We start from the raw sequence: 22,640 nt of genomic DNA, 5'->3' as shown, positions 1-22,640 counted from the left end.
CAGCTGCAGTCCAGCCATCTGCTCAGGCTGAAGCCTGGCTGTTTCACTCTGGAAACTCCTCACTCTGAGCACACTACTGGGATTCTTCACTAAGAATATAGATGATGTCAGATATAAGCTTTTCTTGTCACAGAGCTCTGTTGTACCGTTACCAGCTCTCTTTTCTTCAATCCTCAAGAGTCATGGTTCCTGTCATTCATTTGCTTCATAAAAACTCAGTGAGCACCTACCATGGGCCGAGTTTTCTAGACACTAGCAGCACAGAAACGAACACGATAGACAAGGTCCCCCTAATGGAGCTTACATTCTAATGGGGGTAAACAGAAAGTACACAGGGGGAAAAATGAAAAGATGATTTCAGATAGTGAGATGAGCTATGAAAACAACGGGAAAAGGCAGGATGGTGGAGGTAGGCAAGACTTCAGATAGAGAGGTGAGGAAAGGATTCTGAGGAATGCAGAGTGGAGAGGAGGAGGATGGCGGTAAGAAAAGCACCGGGAAGAACATTCCAGGCAGCGGGGTGGCAGGTGCAAAGACCTGGAGGCAGGAGAGAACAAAGCACGTCCCAGGAACAGACCTGTCTTATGAGGCTGGATCCTTGTAGCCAAGGGGAGAGGGTGGGCCCGTGCTGGTAATTACATTCACACCCTCGTCTCTTAGATCGCAAGCCATCAGTGATCTATAGTTCTTTGCATCATTACGCTCTTCCTCTCCACCAGTCCCTTCTCATGTATTTCAAGACATTTTCAGCCTAAAATTATATTCTCCTTAACTCCAGCTGCTCTTGCGAACTACATTTTCCTTTTAGTATCAGATTTTCCAAGACCATAGAGTACTCACTAATCCCCACTTCCTCACTACTCTCTCACAGATCTTTCGCCACCATGCTTCTGTCCACACTGTCATTTCCAGTGCTCTGTCCAAAATCATCACTGACTTCTCAGTTTCCAATCCCGTGACCTTCTCCACCCTCTTTCTTCCACCCTCATTCCTCCTGATTTTCTGTCACATTCTTGACAATCCTTTCTAAATATTCTCTTCCTTTATTTCCATGAAAATGCATTCCTCTTACCTTGATGACCCTTCTTTGACTGTTTCCTCCCCGACCTCAACCTCCACCTTCTAACAGAAGTTCTTCCTTCACCGCTATGTGTTTACTTTCTGCATTCCCCTCTTGGACAGGCCCTCTCTGTAGGTGATTCCTACAGCTGTTTTCTCTAGTCCTGCCTTCCCTTATCATTATCTACAAATGTTCCTTCGGTAGCAAGTGAACGTCGCAGCTGGGTGTAGCGATGGCCCTTCAAACTCAACATGTTTATAACTGAACTGAATTCATCTTTTTCCTCCCCAAACTAAAAACTTCTCCTTCATTCCCAATCTATTAAGGGTTGAGTTATACTTAACACATCCAATCAATGACATTTCTGAAATGATTCTCGAGCATGTCTCCGCTGGCCCACTGTCACTGCTATATTCTCACTACCTGCATGCACCTCTAATGCGCCCCCAGGGACCTCTCGCTTGGATTAATCCAGTCCCCACCAACTACTTCTACTGCTATGGCATCTTGCCAACACTGACAGAGATTTTCCTAATAATCACGTGACTCTTGACACTCCATTGCTTAAAAGTCCTCAGGAGCTGCTCCCCATTCACCCAATGAAATTAAAATACTCATCACAGCGTTGCAGACTTTCAGTGATCCCTAGCCTTTCAGCCTGATCACTGAGCACACTCCTGGATTAACCTGGCTTTGTTTGCTCTTGCTGTTGTTATTCCTGTGACTTAGAATGCCACCTTGCATATCCTACATACTACTTATGTCTAGTTCAAGTGACATCTCTATAGTTAATCTTCCCTGATTGCCGTGACAGAAAATAATTTTCCCCCAGTTCATACTCTACCTTGCAGTACGTGTGTGTGTGTGTGTGTGTGTGTGTGTGTGTCTTGCAGTTGCTATTTTTTAGAATCTCCTTAAGGGCAGTACCTCTTTTACCCCTTTTTTCGGTGTATCCCTACAGTGCCTGTGATAACGCCTTTGTGGGATTTCGAAAATCTCCTAGAAATGTTTGCCAAATGGATTACCCACGATTTCTAATATTATTGTTTTACTATCTATAAACTGTTAATTAGTAACACGTAGAAACATATACCTGAAAAATTTCATCTTTTAAAAAGGAACATTGAAAATGTGAATATATAATGCAAGAAAATCAAGGCCGAAAGTGTATGCTTTATAAGTGTATGCTTTTAGCTTTTAGCTTTGGTATGTCCAATTCTTAAATTGAGCTGCACTGGTGTGCCATTTGAGAACATTTACATAGAAATACTTTGAACTGGTGGCAGAGATGATGGAAGCCACGGTGAGGTATGTGTAAGAGTTACCAGAAAAGATCAGTGGAACACCACTTGCACTCTCCATCGGTCTCTCTTTTATTTGCTGTTGTGAGAGGGCTCAAATGACTCCATATAGGGAAGTTCCCCTGATTCCCGAAACTATGTGGTAGCATAAAACATTATCATTTTGGACTGTGTTGATGGCATTATCACGAACATCGTCACTTGCCCGTATGAAGGGAATCTCAACTGGGACATGTCCTGAGTGGCCCACCCTGTTGCTCCTGCCATCTTCTTCCTTTCAGCAAACGGCAACACCATTTGTCCACTGGCTCCAGCAGGTCACCTTGGAATCACTCTTGACTGCTCACTCAGTCTCTCTCTCTCTCCTTCTCCCTCTCCTCGCCCCCTCCTTTCCGCTTCCTCTCTCCCTCTCCCCGTATCTGAACCAACAGGAAATCCTGTCAGCTTTACCTTTAGAACGTCTCCCGAATCTGATCAGTTTTTATACCTTCACTGCTACAGCCCAAGGCCCAAGCCTCTATCATCTCTTGGCTACATTCTTGCAATAATGTGTAAACTAGTCTCCCTCCTTCCTTCTCTGCCCTCAGTTCAGTCTATTCTCAGCACTAGCAGAGAGGTCCTATTCAAACGTGAGTCAGATCGGGTCATGCTTCTGTTCAAAACGTGGCAAGCCCCCTCCTCTCACGAAGAGTGAAAGGAGGACATGGTTCACCTCTGAGATTTCTTCCCTGACCTCATCACCTCTTTCTCCTCCTTCTTGATCATCATTTCTAGCTGGCCTCCTTGTTGTTCCTCCAAGAAGGCTCCAGGCTCCCTCCCTTTTGAGAGCCCCTTTTCCAATTTATTTCTGGGTTCAGAGCTATGCTGCCAAGGGGCTGAAATCTGACTCTCAGATAAAGTTAGGTACCATTAACATCAAGTGAGCACCTGAGGATCTGACCCATGGAAAATGAATGGACTAGTGCCTAGAATAGTGGTGTACGGTTGCTCCATAAAGGTTTAACATGATGTAAAGAAGAAGAAGAAGAGGGGGAAAAATTAAACAGAACTACAAGATTCTTAAATTACGCTTTCCAAGTTTCTTGATCCGAAGGTACAGACTGGTCTCAAGAAACTCAAGGGACAATTTACATTTATTACAGCAGTTCACATTCACGGCAGTTCACATTCACTACCTAACTGAAATATTTATAGGTTTCCAGAACATCAGAAAAAGAATATTTTGGATTGTCCCTGGAATATAGGTCCACCCAAGATTTGCAAACATCATATTTCCATTTATTTCAAAAATGTAAAATTCTAAAGAAACTTTATCTGAAAAATCAATCTGGTAAAATATGTCATCATTTACATTACAGTGCTATAAAAAAACTGTAAAATCTAGAAATGATTACTAGACAATGAGGAATGATCTGAAGCCTAGTTTTCACTTAAGGAAATTCAGGGCTCCAGCCCAAGTATGCCTAATCAGTATAATATTTGACAATATTACAAAACTGTTTTACCACAATCTGTATTTAATTACTATAGAATGGGATAGTCTATAAATCTCTTCCACGAAAAGTCAAGGGAAAAGTTAGGCAACTATATTGTTTTAATGGTGCCTACACATATAGCAAGATACTGAAATTGCTTGTTTGAATAGTTTATAACTATGAAGCGTAATTCTATGTCCACTACCTTTTAGAGATTAAATATAATGGTGGCAATGGATTTCAAACGTGGGTTTCAACTGTCTATAAAAATATCCAGCTGGGTTGCTTACCTTTTCCAACGTCATCTCTGTCTCGGCAGCGTGAGTCTTTTTCAGCTCTATTTTCATCTTCTCTGATTCGGCCCTCAGTTTGCTGACGGCCGTCTCGTGGTCCCTCGCAGCCCTTTGCTTCTCCTCTTCACGAAGAAGACCGAGCTCCACCAGCTGCTGCTTCCTCTGCGAGTTCACATGAATCAGCTCCTCTCTCAGTTTGTGAACTTGGGCCTCCATATCAGCAATAACCTTGTTTTGGAAAACGGAAAAACGGGCAGACTATGAATAGGAAAGTTGTAAAAGAATTGCAAAACGTACAAATGTCCAAAACCAGCAAAACCAGCACACATGTAAAAATGTCCACTTCCTTCCTTCCTTCCTCTTTTCCTTCCTTCTCTCCTTCTCCAGTCCCATGCCATTTGCCTTCTAGCTCAGATGTAGTATTTTACTGTATACAACATATTTAGTTTTACTTGTTTCAAATATCTACGTAAAAGGAATATTACATGTATTATTGTGCAACCAGCTTTTTCAAGTATTCAATATTATGTTCCTGGGATTCATCTAGTACTTAGTAGTGTACTTTTTGTTTTTATTTCTTTGATTTCTGCTCTGATTTTTTTGTCTTTCATTCTACGTTCTTCCCTTCTTCTAATTTCAAATCCCTTCTGCTAATTTCTTATTTTGGATATTTAACTCATTTATTTTTATCCATTCTTCCCTTCTGATTTATAAACTGAAGACCATAAATACCCCTCTAACTATTGCTTAAGTTTAATCTCTTAGGTTTAGATACATGGTATTTTCATTATCATTTAGTAAAAAACAGTTTTTAAACTTCCATTATTATTTTTTCTTTGACTTATGAATCATTTAGAAGTATGCCTTTTTATTCCCAAACATATAGGGATATATTAGTTTTCTAGGGCTACCATAACAAAGTACCACAACTGGGTGACTTAAGACAACAGACATTCATTGTCTCACAGCTCCAAGGCTACAGTTAAAAATGAAGGTGTTGGCAGGGAGGGTCCCTCTGGAGGCTTTGAGGGAGAATCTGTTCTATGCCTTTCTCTTAGCGTCTGGCATTTGCTGGCAATCCCTGGCATTCCTTGGTGTGCTGATACATCACTCTAATCTCTGCCTCCATCTTCAAGTGGCTTTCTTTGCATGTTCGTGTCCAAATTTCCCTCTTCTTATAAGGACACTGCTCATCTTATATTCAGGGCCCACCCTAATCAGCATGACCTTATTTTAACTTGATTACATCTACAAAGACCCTTCTTCCAAATAAGGTCACCTTCACAGGTTCTGAGTGGATATGAAATTTGGGGGAGCACCAATTAGTTTAGGACATGGATCCCCATACATCCTCAAGTTTTAGATATCTATCTTATGAATAGCACATATATTTTGAATTTTCTTTTTAAAATCTAACCAACTATTTTTTTTCCAGTATCATTTATTTTTCCTAGAATCTGTATACAATTAACTGTAGCAAGACAGTGTTCAGTATTACTTAACCCTCATTTACTTTAGGCTCTTTAAACTACCTCAGTATTTATTTGTAAATGTGAGAATTCACATCCAACTGAAAAACTAAAATTTGACATACCAACAAATTTACTCAATATTGATGTTAACTACACAAAATTTTATATGCAACATGTGGACTTTGTTACAGAATTTGGCCTTTGTAAACCAGCTTACACATCAAGTTACTCTTTGCTTATCTGTCCTAACCTATTAATAAGTGTTGCACCAACAGACCCCCTCCCATAGCTTTATGTGAACAGATGGTTCCTCCCCTTAAAACAAGGTGAAAAAACCCAAAGTTCCCACCCAGAAAATGTTAACCCCAAATGATCAAATTTTAGTTTCAGCAGATGTAACACTAGAAGTAGGTTATGGGCAACTCGAAGTCTTACCTAAGTAGTACTATGGGAAGTTACAGTGTTGACCAAAAGAACACACAGGTTTCTCATTAAACTTTGTTTTAATGGGTCTCAAAATTCTGTGACAGATTTTTGGTCAAGTTGTTTCCATTTAAAAGTACTGATTTTAAAAACTAATAACTTAAAAACTGCCACACAAAAAAACAAATGATCCACAAAACATTCTCCTTTCCTTCTGAAGGTTTTACGATGCATTGTAATCATTAACCAGTCTTTTACTATTACACTTAAATGGCCAATTGAGACAAACAGTTCTGAGACCATTCTTCCACCACTGATTAAGACTGGGGTGGCAGGTATTGGGGATAATATTCATGTAGTCTTCCGAGCTTTCTGGGCAGACTTGGTGACCTTGCCAGCTCCAGCTGCCTTCTTGTCCATTGCTTTGATGACACCCATACCAACTGTCTGTCTCCTGTCACGAACAGCAAAACGACCAAGAGGAGGGTAGTCAGAGAAGCTCTCAACACACATGGGCTTGCCAGGAACCATGTCAACGATGGCAGCATCACCAGATTTCAAAAACTTGGGGCCATCTTCCAGCTTTTTCCCTGAACGACGATCAATCTTCTCCTTCAGCTCAGCAAATTTGCAAGCAATGTGAGCTGTGTGACAATCAAGCACAGGTGCATATCCGGCACTGATTTTGCCTGGATGGTTCAGGATAATCACCTGAGCAGTGAAGCCAGCTGCCTCCATTGGTGGGTCATTTTTGCTGTCACCAGCCACATTGCCACGACGAACATCTTTGACAGACACATTCTTGACATTGAAGCCCAGTGTCCCCAAGAAGAGCTTCACTCAAAGATTCATGGTGCATTTCAACAGACTTTACTTCAGTTGTAACATTGACTGGAGCCAAGGTGACCACCATGCTGGGTTTGAGAACACCAGTCTCCATTCGGCCCACACAGACAGGACCAATACCACCAATTTTGTAGACATCCTGGAGGGGCAGACACAAAGCCTTGTCAGTTGGACGAGTTTGTGGCAGGGTGCAATCCAGAGCTTCAAGCAGTGTGGTTCCACTGGCATTGCCATCTTTACCGGTGACTTTCCATCCCTTGAACCAAGGCATGTTAGCACTTGGCTCCAGCAGTTGTCACCATTCCACTAGTAATTGGCACACATGCTACTGTGTCAGGGTTGTATAGGCAGTTTTCTTAACGTAGGTGCTGACTTCCTTAACGTTTTCCTCTTCTCTCTTCTGGCTGTAAGGCGGCTCACTGGAACCCATTTTGTTAACACCAATGATTAGTTGTTTCACACCCAATGTGTAAACCAGAAAGGCATGCTCACGGGTCTGCCCACTGCTGGAGACACCTGCTTCAAATTCACCACCACCAGCAGCAACAATCAGGACAGCACGGCCAGCCTGAGATGTGCCTGTGATCATGCTTTTGATAAAGTCTCTGTGTCGTGGGGCATCCATGATGGTCACATAATACTTGCTGGTCTCGAATTTCCACAGGGAGATATCGATGGTGGTACCACACTCACGTTCAGCTCTCAGTTTATCCAAGACCCAGGCAGACTTGAAGGAGAACTTTCCCATCTCAGCAGCCTCCTTCTCAAGTTTTTCGATGCTTCTTTTGTCGATCCCACCACGTTTGTAGCTCAGATGACGAGTAGTGGTAGACTTGCCGGAATCTACGTGTCCAATGAAGACAATGTTGATGTGTGTCTTTTCCTTTCCCATTTTGGCTTAGATTCAGCGGTGGTTTTCACTACACCTATGTTCTGGGAGCAAACCCGTTGCGAAAAAGCAACTATTATCTTTTAAATGTAGCATTTAGTCCAATTTAGTCAATACTTGTATATATGCTAACATATTTGACTTTATTTTTTTCCTTATTTTGTGCTATCTGCCCTATCTTTCATATATTTTGTTTTTCTCTCATTTTTGTCTTCTTTTATTCTAAAGAATTTTTTTTCCTTCTTCAACTTTCTTCTCCTTTCTGATTTAGAAGTGATACACTGTATTTTAGTGCTAACAGTGCTCTTTAAAAAAAGATGTATCTAGCCTTTTTAGCTATTTTCTGAGGGAAAGCTGATCAGGAATCTAGTCTGTCATGCTACCAGACAAACAGTTAGTTCAAGCTAAGGGAACCTATGATTATGATTATTTTCAATGCATTCGTTATGAATACAACATTTTCTGAAACATGATAACTGTTTTTGCATGATGTACTTTCAACAAGCACTGCACAAACCAGTATTTCCCGAACTGGAAAGCGGAAAATCCAAAAGAGACAGTAATGGCAAAGTTACAACAAAAATGCAAAACTTAATGATGAGAAGTTGCTTTAATAATCAAAACACCTACAATAGGCGGTCACCTCATTTTCAATAAAAATCCTGTACTCATCCTATTTTAAATATTAACAATTTTTACATGATAAATAATAATTGTTAGCATTTTGAGTACTTACGTTGCACAAGGCATTTCATGTAGATTACTTTATATCATCTTTGCAACAACTCAAGGTGATAGATATTATTAATATACAAGGTGTCCCCTTATTTTGGATTGTGGTCGGTACACCCTACTTCAAACATTGAGCCTGCTCCCTCTCTCCACTAGATTGGAAGAGACATGAATTACAGATGGCTGGTCAAACACATTTATGTTGGAGGAGAAGATAAAGCTTGATAATAACAACTATGAGCCCTGAAGACTGGAGGTGACAGGGTGCTCCATCTTTATCCTGCCCTTTTGTCAAAGCGGATTTAAAATAGTTGCAGGGGAGTGTGCAAGAGGGCTTTATATAAAAGGCTGATTCTCACAAGTCTATAGTGAAAAAGATTAATACATGTATTGGTATCTGTATACTGACATACAGCTATAGACCAATTATTCTGAAAACCAAGTCTCTTGCATTCTACTCCTTGTGTTATGATTCTTCCCCTTTGAACGCAATACTTGGCATAAGGGAAGAAATGGTCAATTTAATCATGTTCTGAAATAGATGAGAAAGTTTCTAAGGGTAGATAGACTTAGGCAGTGACAATAGTTAGGTTTCTAGAGGTCAAAACATTCTTCTATTTTATTTATTTTTTAATTTTTATTAAATTTATTGGGGTGACATTGGTTAGTAAAATTATATAGGTTTCAAGTATAAATTTCTATAATACATCATCTATATATTGCTTGTGTGATCTTATAAAAAAACACTCAGTGATGTCAAGATGGTGGACTAGGATGGGCTGCTGACATTTTTCTCAAAATCAACCATGGAGAAACCACAGGAAGCATGAATCAGAGATATTAATAATGACAACAATAAAAACGATAACAAAAACAAACCCAGAGAAACTCCTGGGGAGGAAGAATAAAGGTTGGCTTGAACTGGAGACTACACGTGTGTTGAATGGTAGAAGTTGCAGCCTGGGGAGAAACCCAGGAAACTGCTGTAGGAGGGGTTGGAAGAATGCTTTACTTTTTGCACTTGCCTCTTTCTTTTGTTGCCAGGGGACAATCTTATCTGTCCCTCTGCCATGTTAGGACCAAGAACCCAACATGGTGTTGCTATGAGTTAGGTCCTGCCAAGGTAAGCAAACACCTTGCTGGGATGAGGAGTTGAAAAAAACAAAGGCAGATTTATCAGAATTTGGGCATTCACTCTTCCAGACTCTCCCCTCCCGTTTTTAATTTATAACTATATATAATTCACTATTTATTAGAATCTGTGATGTGGAAGCTACCATGATGAGTGACTCTCAGAAAAACATTTCCTTAAGAGCATTTAGACTATAAAACATATGCTACATATACATGTGTACACACACACACACACACAGACACACACACACACACACACGCAATAAGAGAAGACAAAATGCCATAAGAGTTCAGAAAAGGGAGCAGTTACTTTAAGCTAGGAAGGATTCTGGATATCTGAATAAAACAGAATGTATCTGAGATGGACCTTAAGAGATAAACTGATACCATCTGGGGACAGGGAAAAATATATAGGACATTTCAGGTAGAAACAATGAGCCACCTGGAAGAAGAAAAACAGCATTAAAGAGGAGTAAGGAAAACTCAGAAAAGAGAGATGTGGTACAGATATTGAGGAATTCTGAATGTTAAGCTACAGAGTTTGGATTTCAAGTCACTAGAGAACCAGTGAAGATACCAAAACTGGCTGCTGGAGAGAGGTATGTGGGGATAGTGGGCTAACTAATACCACTGGGTTTATACAAAGAAAGATTAATCTGGAGACTCTCATGCGATGAAATAACTAGATCCTGTAGAACATACAATTTTTTCTCTTTCTTTGCTCATAGGAAGTAAGACAACATTCCACAGGGAAAAACAAAACAAATCACGTATCTAAACCTGCATGTGCTGAAAACAATACAATGAGCAGTAAGCACACTCAAAAGACAAAGTATCTTTGGGGAAAATGTCCTTATCAGCATTGCAACTTCAGGTGAAAGGAATCCGGGAGCTGAACATGATGCCATGGAGTAAGTCAGAGAGCCTGGAATAGGACTACAGTTGTTGCAGGTCAGTAGTGTTATCAACTTCCATCTGAAGCTGAAATAAATTCCCGCTGGAGAAAAGCTTCAGTTCAATGTCTCCAAGTTTTCCATAAATTAAGACAAATAAAAAATGAGTTCATATTAAAGAATTACACAGTTCAGAAAAAGCCACCATTGGTAAGCTTCAACATGGACTCCCACTCGCAAGCACTTCAGATATGGGAATTATCAGATATAAAATTAACATGTATTAAATATTTAAAGAAACAAAGGATGAATTATGAAATGAATAAACCACTAGAGATTAAGCAAAAATTCCAGATTTGAGAAAGAATAATTTCCAACAGTAAAATTTTTGTGTAAAAGATAAATGAGTTAAGGCAGCTTAAACAGCAGAAGCAAAAAAGTGGTGAAACAGAAGAGACATTAATAAATTACCCATGATGCAGCACAATAATATCAGAGGATAAAAACTGTAAGTGAGATATTTAAAGCCATGGAAGGTAAAATAAGATTTAATATATGTCTATAGTTGCCAAAGGAGAGGAGAGAGAAGGGAAGATATGGAAGATAAGAAAAGACAATGACCAAGAATTTTCCAGAACTGAGGAAAAGAATCTACAGAAATAGTGAGCACAACAGTTATCAAGCAGGATGAAAAAATAAAATAAAAAACAAAAATGTAAAGAAAAGTTGGACAGAAAGAAAGTAAAAGAAAGAAAGAAAAGAAATCCACATCTAAATACTAGGTAATGAAATGGCAGAACACAAAAGACAAAGAGAAAAACTTAAAAGTCGACAAAGTGGGGGGGAAAAGATATATTCAGGAAATGACATCCCAGCAGCAGCAAGTACACCAAGTGCCCAGATTTTGGTTTCTAGTATATTCTCCAATAAAAGGAACAAGTGGTCGGTGGACAAGTGACTGATTCTAGGAAATACCTAAGATGAGCCTGGACCATCTTGCTGTGCTAGAAGTAAAGAAGTGCCCTTTGAGAAAGAAGGTATATCAAAAGGACAAGGGGCCAACTGAAAGAGCTCCTGATGGCTGAAGCTGGAACAATTTTAGAAACAAGTATTGGACTATATACCAAAGAATTAAAAAAATATCCGTGAGTACAAACTGATATCAATTATTGCATAAATTAATAAATGGGGGAGAAGAGAACAAAGCTTCCCTGTAGATGAATTCCCAATTACAATAGAAGGGCATTTTACAAATTCCTAAGGGGTATTGTTCAAAACTGTCAAGGTCATCAAAAATAAGGAAAATCTGACAAACAATCACAACGAAGAGGACACTAAAGAGATATAACAACTAAATGTGGTATGATATTCTGGATGGGATCTTGGAACAGAAAAAGGATATTAGATAAAAACTAATGTCACTAACTTTTCACGGGCTTATCTCTAAATGGTTAAAAGAAGACTTAGGAAAAGCAAAGCAGGTCCTTATGGAGGGAAACCTAAACTCAAGTCTTTACCTAAATGTCCAGACTCTGTGTGTGAGTAGAGTTATCATACTATAAAATGCGTAAGCAGCCACTCAGAAAAACGACTTTTGTTTGTCTCACCACAGTGGGAGACATTTTCCTGTATATACTTCAGTGACTTTTACATTCTGATTGATGTTAACATATTTCCTAATAAAAAATAAATTCATTACATTTAAATAGAAATTCTTGGAAATGATTGATAATGAAAATATTACACATCAAATCCTGAAGGATGAAGCCAAAGCAAATATGTAGCTTTAACATGCTATTTATGTATTTTTAAAAGGCTAATTATTAATGAAGTAGGCAACCAACTTAAGAAATTGTTAATATAGAACAATTTCTAGTAAGATTGATGAAGGAAACAAGAAAGCACAAATAAACAATATATGGGATGAAAATAAAGTTATGGCAATATTATCTAGAAAAACTAGAGAATAACTAAATTAAAATAAAATATTTTAAAAAGGACGTGCTACAGATCTATCACAGGTTACAAAGATAATACCATAAAAATATTATGCCAATAATTGAAGACCCTTGATGAAACAGATTCCTAGGAAAATATAAAATGTGAAATTAAGAAATAGAACAATTAAACAAACTAATTGAAGAAATTGAAAGAATAGCTAAAAATATTTCCACAAAGTAAACACTAAGCTCAGATAATTTTACAGGTGATTTCTAAAACAACTTCTCAAGAAATAGATCATTCCAGTCTTTTACAAACTTTTCAAAAGAATAGACAAAGATAAACACACTTAAACTATTTCAGAAGTTATGATAGTGATACTGAAGGATGACAGGAATAGGAAGAGAAATAAAAATATAGGCCAACTCACTCATGAACACAGACATAAAAATCCTAAGTAAATTATTAGCAAACCAAGTCCAGTAAAGTATAAAAATAAAATACGTAATCACTAACTTGCAAAGAATACAAGGGCAGTCTAACATTTATAAAAACCTATAAATGCCAATAAATATCAAATTTAAATGAAAAGGAAAAATCTCTAAGCTATAAAAATTTACCAAAACTGACTAGAAAAAAAAGGGAAAATATGAGTCATCCTATAACCATTAGAGAAATTTAAATAGCAGTCAAAAATATTTCCAGAAATGAAATATCAAGCCCAGATGGCTTTACTGGCCAGTTCCCTCAAATATTTAAGAAACAAATAACTTACTCTGATACTGATTCTTTCAGAGGATAGAAAAAGAAGGATTATTTAGCAACTCAATTTATGAGACTAGCACATCAATTAAAAAATATTTCAAAAAAGAAAAATTTCAGGTCAGTCTCAATAATTATTGGCAAATTGAATCCAGTGATTGGATTCAATTGGAAAGGAAATAATGTTGGTGTAATGTTATAAAATAACTTATAATATTGTTTACCCCATTATAGTAGCAAAATAAAAAGAACTTATGATTATCTCAACACACAAAAAACATTCTATAAAATTCCATGACAGAAACTCCTAGCAAAATAGAAATAGAAGAGCCCATTCTTAACCAGATAAAAAGTATTTACCAAAAAACTAAGCAAATTTTATTCATTCTTGATCATGAAGTTTTAAAATAGCCCTTTTAAAATCAGGAAGAAGAAAAAAATGCCTACTACCAGAACTTGTATTCATAACTGTTCTGGCCAAAAATAAAAAATAAAAACAAACTGTCTTTAATCATGGATGTTATGATTGTCCATAGAGCAAATGTGAAATGAATGTACAAATTATTAGAAATAATAAGAAAGTTTAGAAAGGTGTCAGAATAAAAGATTAATGTTAAAAAATCATTTGTAATTTTTATACACCGGCAAAAAGCTATTCACAACACCATTTACAACTATGACAAACACAAGATTCTCAGAAATGTCTACCAAAAGATGTGCAAAACTAATTATAAGCCTTTCTGAAAGACATTAAAGATCTAAGTAAGAGCGATACATCATGGTGATGGAAAATCTCTCCATTAGTTCTTCCCAAATTGATCTACAGCATTAATCAATGCAAGCTCAATTAAAATTTCAACAAAAGCTTTCAAGAAACTTGACAAGCTGAATTTAAAATGTACAGAGATGAACACAGCACCATGACAGTCAAAGGAGAGACAGGTGGTGTGACATTCCATACCAACATCAGGACCTAAAATAATGTCACTGAAATTAACATGGTGTAATATCACAGAGAATAGAAAAACTTGACTAATGGAACATAACGCAGAGCCTAGAAACAGACTCACATTGGACCTAGTTGGCATCATAGTTTAGTGGGTAAATGATGAACCAATGTAAAAACTATGCATTCATATGGGAAACAATGAAATCGGATCCCTACATTGTACAATAACAAGAATCAATTCTCTCCATTCCTAGGTAGATATGCAAAAGAAATAAAGCATATCTCTGCACAAAAACTTAACATATGAATGTTCATAATGGCATTATTCGTAATAGCCCAAAAGCAGAAACAATCAAAATGTCCATCAACTGATGAACGGACAAATAAAAGATAGTATACACAAACAATGGAATATTATTCAGTAATAAAAAGGAATGGAGAACTAATACATGCTATAACCTGAATGACCCTTGAAAACACACTGAATGAAGGAAGCCAGTCTCAAAAGACCACAGATTGTATGATTCACTCATAAGAAATACCAGAATAGGCAAATCTAGAGAGAGAGAATTTGGATTAGTGGTTGCCTAGGACTAGACCATTGGGAGGCGAGGGAGAATGGGGAGTAACTGTTAATAGGTATGAGTTGAGAGGTGGTGATAAAACGTTCTAAAATCCATTGGAGTGCTCGCTTCGGCAGCACATATACTAAAATTGGAACGATACAGAGAAGATTAGCATGGCCCCTGCGCAAGGATGACACGCAAATTCGTGAAGCGTTCCATATTTTTCTTTTTTGTAAAACGTGTGGGAAATTTATAGCCATTATGAATATCAGATTATAAAACCAAACCATCCTTCCTACAATGGGCCCTCCCTCTGACTTTTATTTCTGTTAGTAGCCCTATCATTTATTTAATGGTAACACACCATGTATACAAATACCTGCATACTCTTACTTGTATTGATACAAAATAGTTCTGGGAGAATATGTAAGAAATTGGTTAGATTGGTTGCCTCTGGGAAAGAATTGGATAGCTGTGATCAGGGGCTAGAGTAAGACTTTCACTGAATGTTATTATGTATCTTAACTTTCGAACAATATGAATGTAACAAACTTAGTTTATAAAAAAGAACTGCTAGAAATATCGGTGATAAATAATCCCTAGCAACAAATAGGGATTAAAATGCAATTTTTAAGAAGGTATCAGTTATCATAAAAACAAACCTGTGAATAAAAAAGACTTAGACGGCACAGAAAATATAAGATACCTAGGAATAAAGTTAATAGAGACGTAATTAATCTCTAAATACAACTCAATTCCAGTCAATGTCTTGGCAGGGTTTTTGGTGTAACTTTGCAAGTTAATTAATTCTAAGATTTATATGAAAGTCAACAATGGGACAAACTGACATCTAAATCCTTCTCATGAGAGGCACTGAGGAAAACACATCACCCATGTAATAGTCCTGCCAGAAATGTTTGACCTGAGTCTATTGATGAGAAAATTTTCAGATAAATTAAAATTGAGGGAAAAATATTCTGCATAAAATCAATATCTTCTTCATAAAATCAATATCACAAAAGACAAAACCAAAGTGGAGAAACTATTTCAAGCTAAAGGAAAAGAGAGAAATGAGAGCTAAATAGCTAAATGTACTTACTCTGATTCTTAATTGGGTTGTGGATTTAAGAGATAAATAATTATGAACAGTATGGACTATATTCATAAGAGGTAATAGTATTATGTACATGTTAAATTTTGTGAGTGATAAATTGTGTAGGAGAATGTTCTTGTTAGGAGAATTGTGAAATATTTATATTTATAATTGCATATAATGGACTGAGGATCAATATCAGAATTTTTAAAAGAAGTACACAATAAAGACAAAGGAAAAAATGGGTAAATAAGTAATCCACAGAATAAGAAACAAGAATAACCAACAAAATGTAAACATAGTAAAAAAGGCCTGCAAGTCATGCCCCACTGATGGGAGTATAACTTTGGATAATTTGGAATTATTGTCTGGAAAATGCAGAAATTCTATGAGCCAGCAATTCCTTAGAAAAACATGTGTACCCTAGGAGTTGTGTACAAGAATGCTCATATCACTGTAATGGCACGCTATTGGAAAAGTGAACTATTTTCATACTAGATAAAATGTAAATATCAGTGTGGATGAAACTTACAAATACTGTGGAGCAGACAAAGAAGTTGAAGAATATATGCATGATTCCAATAAAATATTAAAGTGTGCAAAACAAAAAAAAAAAAAAAAAAAAAAAAAAAAAAAAAAAAAATAAAATCCATTGGAGTGATAAACTGCATAGCTCTAGGAATATACTAAAACCCACTGAATTTTACATGGGTGAATTGTGTGGTATGGATAGTACATCTCAAAAAGCTCTCTCTATATTTTTTTAAATCAATGCTTGGTGGATTAGAGACCAAATGTGAAAGACAAAATTTTTAAAAATATGGGGATGGCCTTTTGACTTCCAGGTAAGAAAGGATTTCATCAACATCACTCAAAGGGCACTAACTTGAAAAGACTGATAAATTAGACTACAATATGATTAAGAACGTTCGTTCATCAAAAGACACAATAAAGATAATAAAAAAGGAAAACGTGGAAGGGGAGATTTGCAGCATATGTAATTAACAAAAGAATAGTCTCCAGAATTTCTAAACTATACTGATAAAGACAAACAACCCAAAAGAAAAATGAGGAAAAGACATGACCAAGCATTTCATAAAAGGCAAAATTTTAATGGTAAACATACGAAAAGGTGCCCAACATCATTAATCATCAGAAAATGCAATCACTATGTTTGCAAAACATAAGAAGTCTAAGAGTAACAAACGCTGGTAAGGGTGTGTATCACTGGCACTCTTACACATTACTGATAAGAATGCACAATGGTAAAACCCCACTGTAAATTAATTTGACACTACCTGGAAAAGTTGAACATTTTCATAAGCTATGTCCCAACATTTTATAGAGAAACTTACTCATGTGCACCAGGCACACATCCAAGAATGTGCATAGCAGCATTTTAAAAACTGCATAACTAGAGATGGCCCAAATATTCATAACAATTGACTTCTCGTCATGCAACGGGATATTGTATCCAGCCAAGTGAATACACCAGAGCTGCACACAGGACAATGGATGAATCAGAAATAAAATATTGAATGAAAACTGCAAATGCAGATTACCTACACTATGTAACCATTTCTATAAAGTTCAAAATCAAGCAAAAGTAAACAATATGCTATTTAGAGACATATATGTGATAAAGCTCTACTGAAATAGTGTTAGGTAAGTGTCAACACACAATTAAGGGAATGGTTGCCTTTGGGACAGGGATGCCAGTAGTACAGGAAAGGAAGGAACATACAGGTAGAGGCAACGATTTCAATAACGTTCTAATTCTTAACTTGGGTGGTCAGTTAAGTCATGAAGCGCCTTTTGTTTATACGCCTTAGTGCTTAAATATTATTTGACGTACTTTCTTTGTATGTATCAGACACAACATAATAAAACAATTTTTAAAAACTGATGCACAGGTTTTATGCCCAGCTGGCAGGAGAATGCTTCTAAAAAGGAAAAATTTATTAAATTTGAATACAATAATCATTTTTAATATAGTCTTTCTATGTATTATGGAAATGTAAACATCCTATGACAAATTTTCCTTTTATTATGGATATTTCATAAAGGACCTTCAATTTCAATTTTGTCTTTGAAAACTACATTGCTTCACTATTCTATACTTTTGAGTATCATGTAAAAAAGTTAATTTAAAATGATATATTTTCTTAAGAACAGCATTAACAGTTCTAGAACACATTTTAATAATTTATGGTTAATATTAGGCCACCAATCTTATTCTTTTAAGTCATATAAAACTGATTAAAGTAATTTCTCTATTTTCATTATGCTGGACATGATAAATACATAGTTGGATTTAAGCTTACAGATTCAAAGAAAACGCATCATTTAAACTTTATGGTCTTTTACTCTTCTAACATCATTTATAAATATCATATGCAATAGAATTTTCTCTTCTGTTGTAAAAAACTCCCATAGGATCTCAAGCATAAAAGAGAGTTTAACCTTGTAACAGAACATTGCTTTTGTCTCCCAAAGAAAAATGTACCAGAAATAATGACATGATTAGTGTGTTACTAACAAATTAAATACAATAACTAAACATCAATCAGTTCTGTTCTGAAGCAAGACAACTGGTGTGTATTGAATACCATGGTTCAGGCAGTAGTAGGGACAGACATGATGGATACAGGATTAAAAAGAAACAAAATGGTAGAGAGGCAGCATCAGCAGGCGGGAATTTAGACCTGTCTTAGGCAGTGTTCACAGCCTGGTGAGTACCTCTCTGTGAACTCTTGCTTTGACATAGGTCTCAGGTCTTTCAAGACTTTCGATCCTTGGTAGTTCATAGCTCTCTGGTCAGCTATGTCAGTCGTTGATTTGTCTGTCCATCAGTATATCCATCCATCTAAACAGCCACTATTTCACCGAATCATATTGTAAGGAGATGGATGGTCTATATCTATTAATAAATCTATAGTGTCCATTTCTGAAGAGTCATGTTCTCATTTATCCATGAAGTCTACCGAGGAGGAAGAATCCTCATAGGAAGTTGTTTGGGATGGCATTTCAGGAGCAGCAGTCCAAGCTCCTGACCCCCTTCTCACTGGAAACGTCCTCCCACAGTGAACGGGCAAGGAAACTAAGAACAGAGGTGCTGACACCGTTCTCCCATCTTCCTTAGACATTCTTTGGTTGGTCATATAGGTTAGATTACGAAGGACAAAAGCATGGAAGTGGATAACCTGTGGTCAGATATTGTAACTGCTTCTTCATATAGACTTCAAGAGCAACATGTCACTGAATTCAAACACACCTCCCTTTTTTTTTAAAATGAATTATGGGTCAGCGTAGAGTAGAACGGTGGAGGCATGCCTGCTAATCTCTGTTGGGTTACTCTGTTGGGAGTACGTTGAATGAAATGGGAATATTTGATATTTTATTAAATACATAGAATTGATGTGAAAGTGGATATTCAGACATTAAAGAAGAACAGCATATACCAGGGGTATCAAAAAAATGTATACAAGTGGACACTTTGGTCAACGTTGCTTAAGCAGCAGTTCGCCATAATCAGAATTGTCTGGACACTGATGGTAACCACTTTGAGTACCTCTTGTAATTGCAGAAGTCAAATGTGACTTGTATTCATTTTTTGTTATTGGTATATATTATTACAATTTTAATATTTTTTCCTTTCTTAAAAAGTGTATACATTTTTTGGCACCCTCTGTATATTAAAAGGCCAATTGTAGCGTATATTACAAAAATACTGTTGGGTAAATAAGAAATAATGTTTTGAAAAGATTTAACATATCAATTTACTTTATAGAGATTAAACTTATATCATGCATAAAACTTCTCTTACATAAGATCCTATGAAATTTAACTAAATAGTTAAAAAAGCCTAGTTACTATATAATTATATCCTAAAACATATAATATATACCTTTTAACATATTTTGTAAATTAATGATTTCAAGTTAAGCCAAGTGTTATAGAATTATTTTAAATGTGAGGTAATATTTTGCTGCATTTTTGAATAAAAATTTATATTTTTACAGTATTTTTATAGGGCTAAAGCTTTTAAAGTGTGTCCCCATATGCCACAGGAAAGACAGGTAGTTGTAAAAGTAAAAAAGAGACTTATTAACGGATGCAGGTAAAGTCACATAAAAGTCAGGAGAAGAAACCAGTTCTTAAGATTCTGAGGGCAGCACAGTTTCTATTTTTAACCCACTGCATCTAAGCTGCAGATAGAACTTTCTTGACTCATAATGCCTGTGTTCTACCCAATGGAACATATTTTTTTAAAACCCCTTAACTGACTGAGAGATATTTAGAACTAAGAGCTAGTGGATTTACCTTATAATAGCAAGTCAAACTTTTCTCTGAGATCCTATATGCATGTTTGGTACGAGTATATTTAAAGTATTATACATTCTTGTTTTCCAATTCTTGTTCTACAGTTATTAGACCTAGTAATTAAAAACAAAATCATTAGCCCACCTTGTGTTTCAGTGAAAATACTTCCTCCACAACTTGTAAAGATGAGAAAAGGACTTAAATTCCCCCAAATTCCAAAAGAATAGCTTAACTCTGGAAGGAATTCAATACACAAAATTAAATGTGATCACAATGACACAATTAAATTGTAGGATCAAAGAGAGGACAGAGTTTAAACATGTAGGAAAGGCAAGAAAAACTTTAGTTTGGTTAAAAATGTTAGAACAATTAATATTCAGTTTTGGAATGTACTACGAAGGACTGAGATCTAGAAAGAAAAAATATTTTTACTTGCAAAAGAAGAGAGTACTTAGGCAGAGAATTAAGAAAAATAGGGAGAAAGTACAAAAGAAAAGCACTCATTAATTTACATGCCTATCTGGAGAAAAAAAAGAAGTAGTACATGTAATGAGGCACATGAACTGGCAAACATTATGGCTGCATTTGTGTTTGTTTTTTTGTCTTTAATGACAATACTGCTAAAAATTCATCAGTGATGTTGAAATTTCTAGTTTTATTCTAGAAGAACCACCCAAGTCATCTAATTGAAAGTAGTTCTTGAGGAAAAAGACTAAAAACCCATAGCAATTTTCTTTTAGATTGTTACAATTAAAAGGGAAAAATGAAGATTCATAACACACTGACCCATTTTGGAAATTTGCAAATGAATGTCTACCACACTTAAAATGACTACGCATGAGCATGTATTTTATAGATTAAACTGTACAAATAATTAACAGAAGCATAAAATATAACTACTATATTTTCTAGATTCACATGGAATCATGAAAGTGGAAATACTCCACTTGAGAATAATGACACTAAAAGACACGAGCTTCAAATAGCACTTTTAATAGTTTCACCTTGAGAATGCAAAATGTAAGTATTAAAAAGTCAACACAGACGTATTGTCCACAGCTCACTGTGGTGCAACAGCAGGGCTGACAGACAGGACTGTGGTGCAACAGCAGGACTGCACGTCGGAAAATGTTATTTGCAGTGTCTAGAAACACTGAAAGCTATTTTCTTGACAGTGTTTCCAGGAGTGACAGGTAACCCAGTTGGCCTTGGAAGAAGAATAAAATTCAGGCTGAATTCATCTTCACTAGAAACCTTCTTCTACAAAGAATGACTCAGGTAATTGGAAAGCAGATTTTTCAACACTCTCTTCACTTACTATACTTCTCTCTTCCAAAAAAGCTAAGTTTTGACCTAGGTTTTCTGCCAGTTCTGTATTAGCCACTCTATCCAAACATTCTGTACACGCTAAGGTCACAATAGCCCAATGTTACACTGGTGCCATTCAGAAAACACTAATTATTGTGCTAACAATCATATGACTTTACTAAAGCAGGGTATTCAGAAGATTGGGCTGGTTAATTAAATGTAAGAAAATCTGGAACACTCTGAGGCACACATAGCTGACTTTTAAACAATGAGCTGATGAAAGGAAGGAAAGCCCTGCCCCCTCTGAAGGTTGAAGCTGACTCAATGACTGCTTCCATCAGAATGGACATTGCACATCCTCCCTTATTAGTACTTCTAACAGCATTTCCTTCCTATTATGTGTACTTTTTTGTGCCTTAAGTGCATTTCACGCAACTAATTCTTTAAACATGAGGCAAAGCTAATACAGAAGGATCTCGTGGTATGTTGTTTTAAGCCAGTATCATGTAAATAACAGGGTCACATTTGTAATTTAAGTGCGTAATAAAAACATATAAGTCAATAATCTTATCTAAAGGAATAAACCTTAAAAGTTATTATTTCAATCTTTTCTCCCAAGCACCAGATTATAAGTGAGGAGATCTAGTTTAATATTCCTTTCACTCGTTGCATAGTGTGATTCTTGAGGGATCTAGTAAGAATTCTGAAAGAAGCTCAAGTATCCAGACTAATAAAGGAAATTCATTCTACAGCGATTAAGCCATTGGTGGTGAACATCTTCAGCATGGTAGCACAGTATCCTTCCCAGGCAACTTGACCTTAAAGGTCACCTTTACTGTCCAGGTGGGCCCCCCAACATATCTTAGGTGTCAGAACACCTTGTATTATGTGTAGGGTACAGAGAGAGAAGAGAGAAGGAAGTATCCTGTGTTGCATCCTGGAGGATTCTGACATCAACACCGCAACCTCATGAGACTGTGCAACATAACTTACTTTACTGTAATAACTTGTATTTTTGCACATGATCTGTTACTTGCTGGTTTTATTTCTCCATTCATAAAATGATTTCACCTAATATAAAAAGATATTTTGTGGACAAAGCCAATGCAAATAGAAAAAACGCACTAACTAAATCCATGGCGATATTATTTACCTCTTCTTATAAATATATAATTGGTAA

General features: G+C 36.4%; 1 protein-coding gene, 1 non-coding gene and 1 pseudogene across 5 annotated transcripts in view; 1 reads left to right on the top strand and 2 right to left on the bottom strand.

Moving 5' to 3' along the window:
- CEP112 (centrosomal protein 112) overlaps window positions 1-22,640 on the bottom strand; it is a 389,712-nt gene that overhangs the window by 185,925 nt on the left and 181,147 nt on the right. For all 4 annotated transcript variants that reach the window (XR_004421320.1, XM_033090398.1, XM_033090397.1 and 1 more), the window contains exon 21: window positions 4,127-4,357. Coding sequence is in view for 3 of the 4 variants with exons in the window: in XM_033090398.1 (XP_032946289.1) it covers window positions 4,127-4,357 (231 nt within the window). In the remaining variant the exon portion in view is untranslated. The remainder of the gene's footprint in view (window positions 1-4,126; window positions 4,358-22,640) is intronic.
- On the bottom strand, window positions 6,225-7,762 carry LOC117013346 (elongation factor 1-alpha 1-like; annotated as a pseudogene).
- Window positions 14,855-14,961, top strand: LOC117014160 (U6 spliceosomal RNA). Its single transcript, XR_004421458.1, has one exon. It is a non-coding gene; the product is annotated as a U6 spliceosomal RNA (small nuclear RNA).

This window comes from Rhinolophus ferrumequinum, chromosome 21 (assembly GCF_004115265.2).
Source record: "Rhinolophus ferrumequinum isolate MPI-CBG mRhiFer1 chromosome 21, mRhiFer1_v1.p, whole genome shotgun sequence".
In the NCBI taxonomy this organism is placed as follows: Eukaryota; Metazoa; Chordata; class Mammalia; order Chiroptera; family Rhinolophidae; genus Rhinolophus; species Rhinolophus ferrumequinum.
This window is presented reverse-complemented; position numbering and strand designations above follow the sequence as displayed.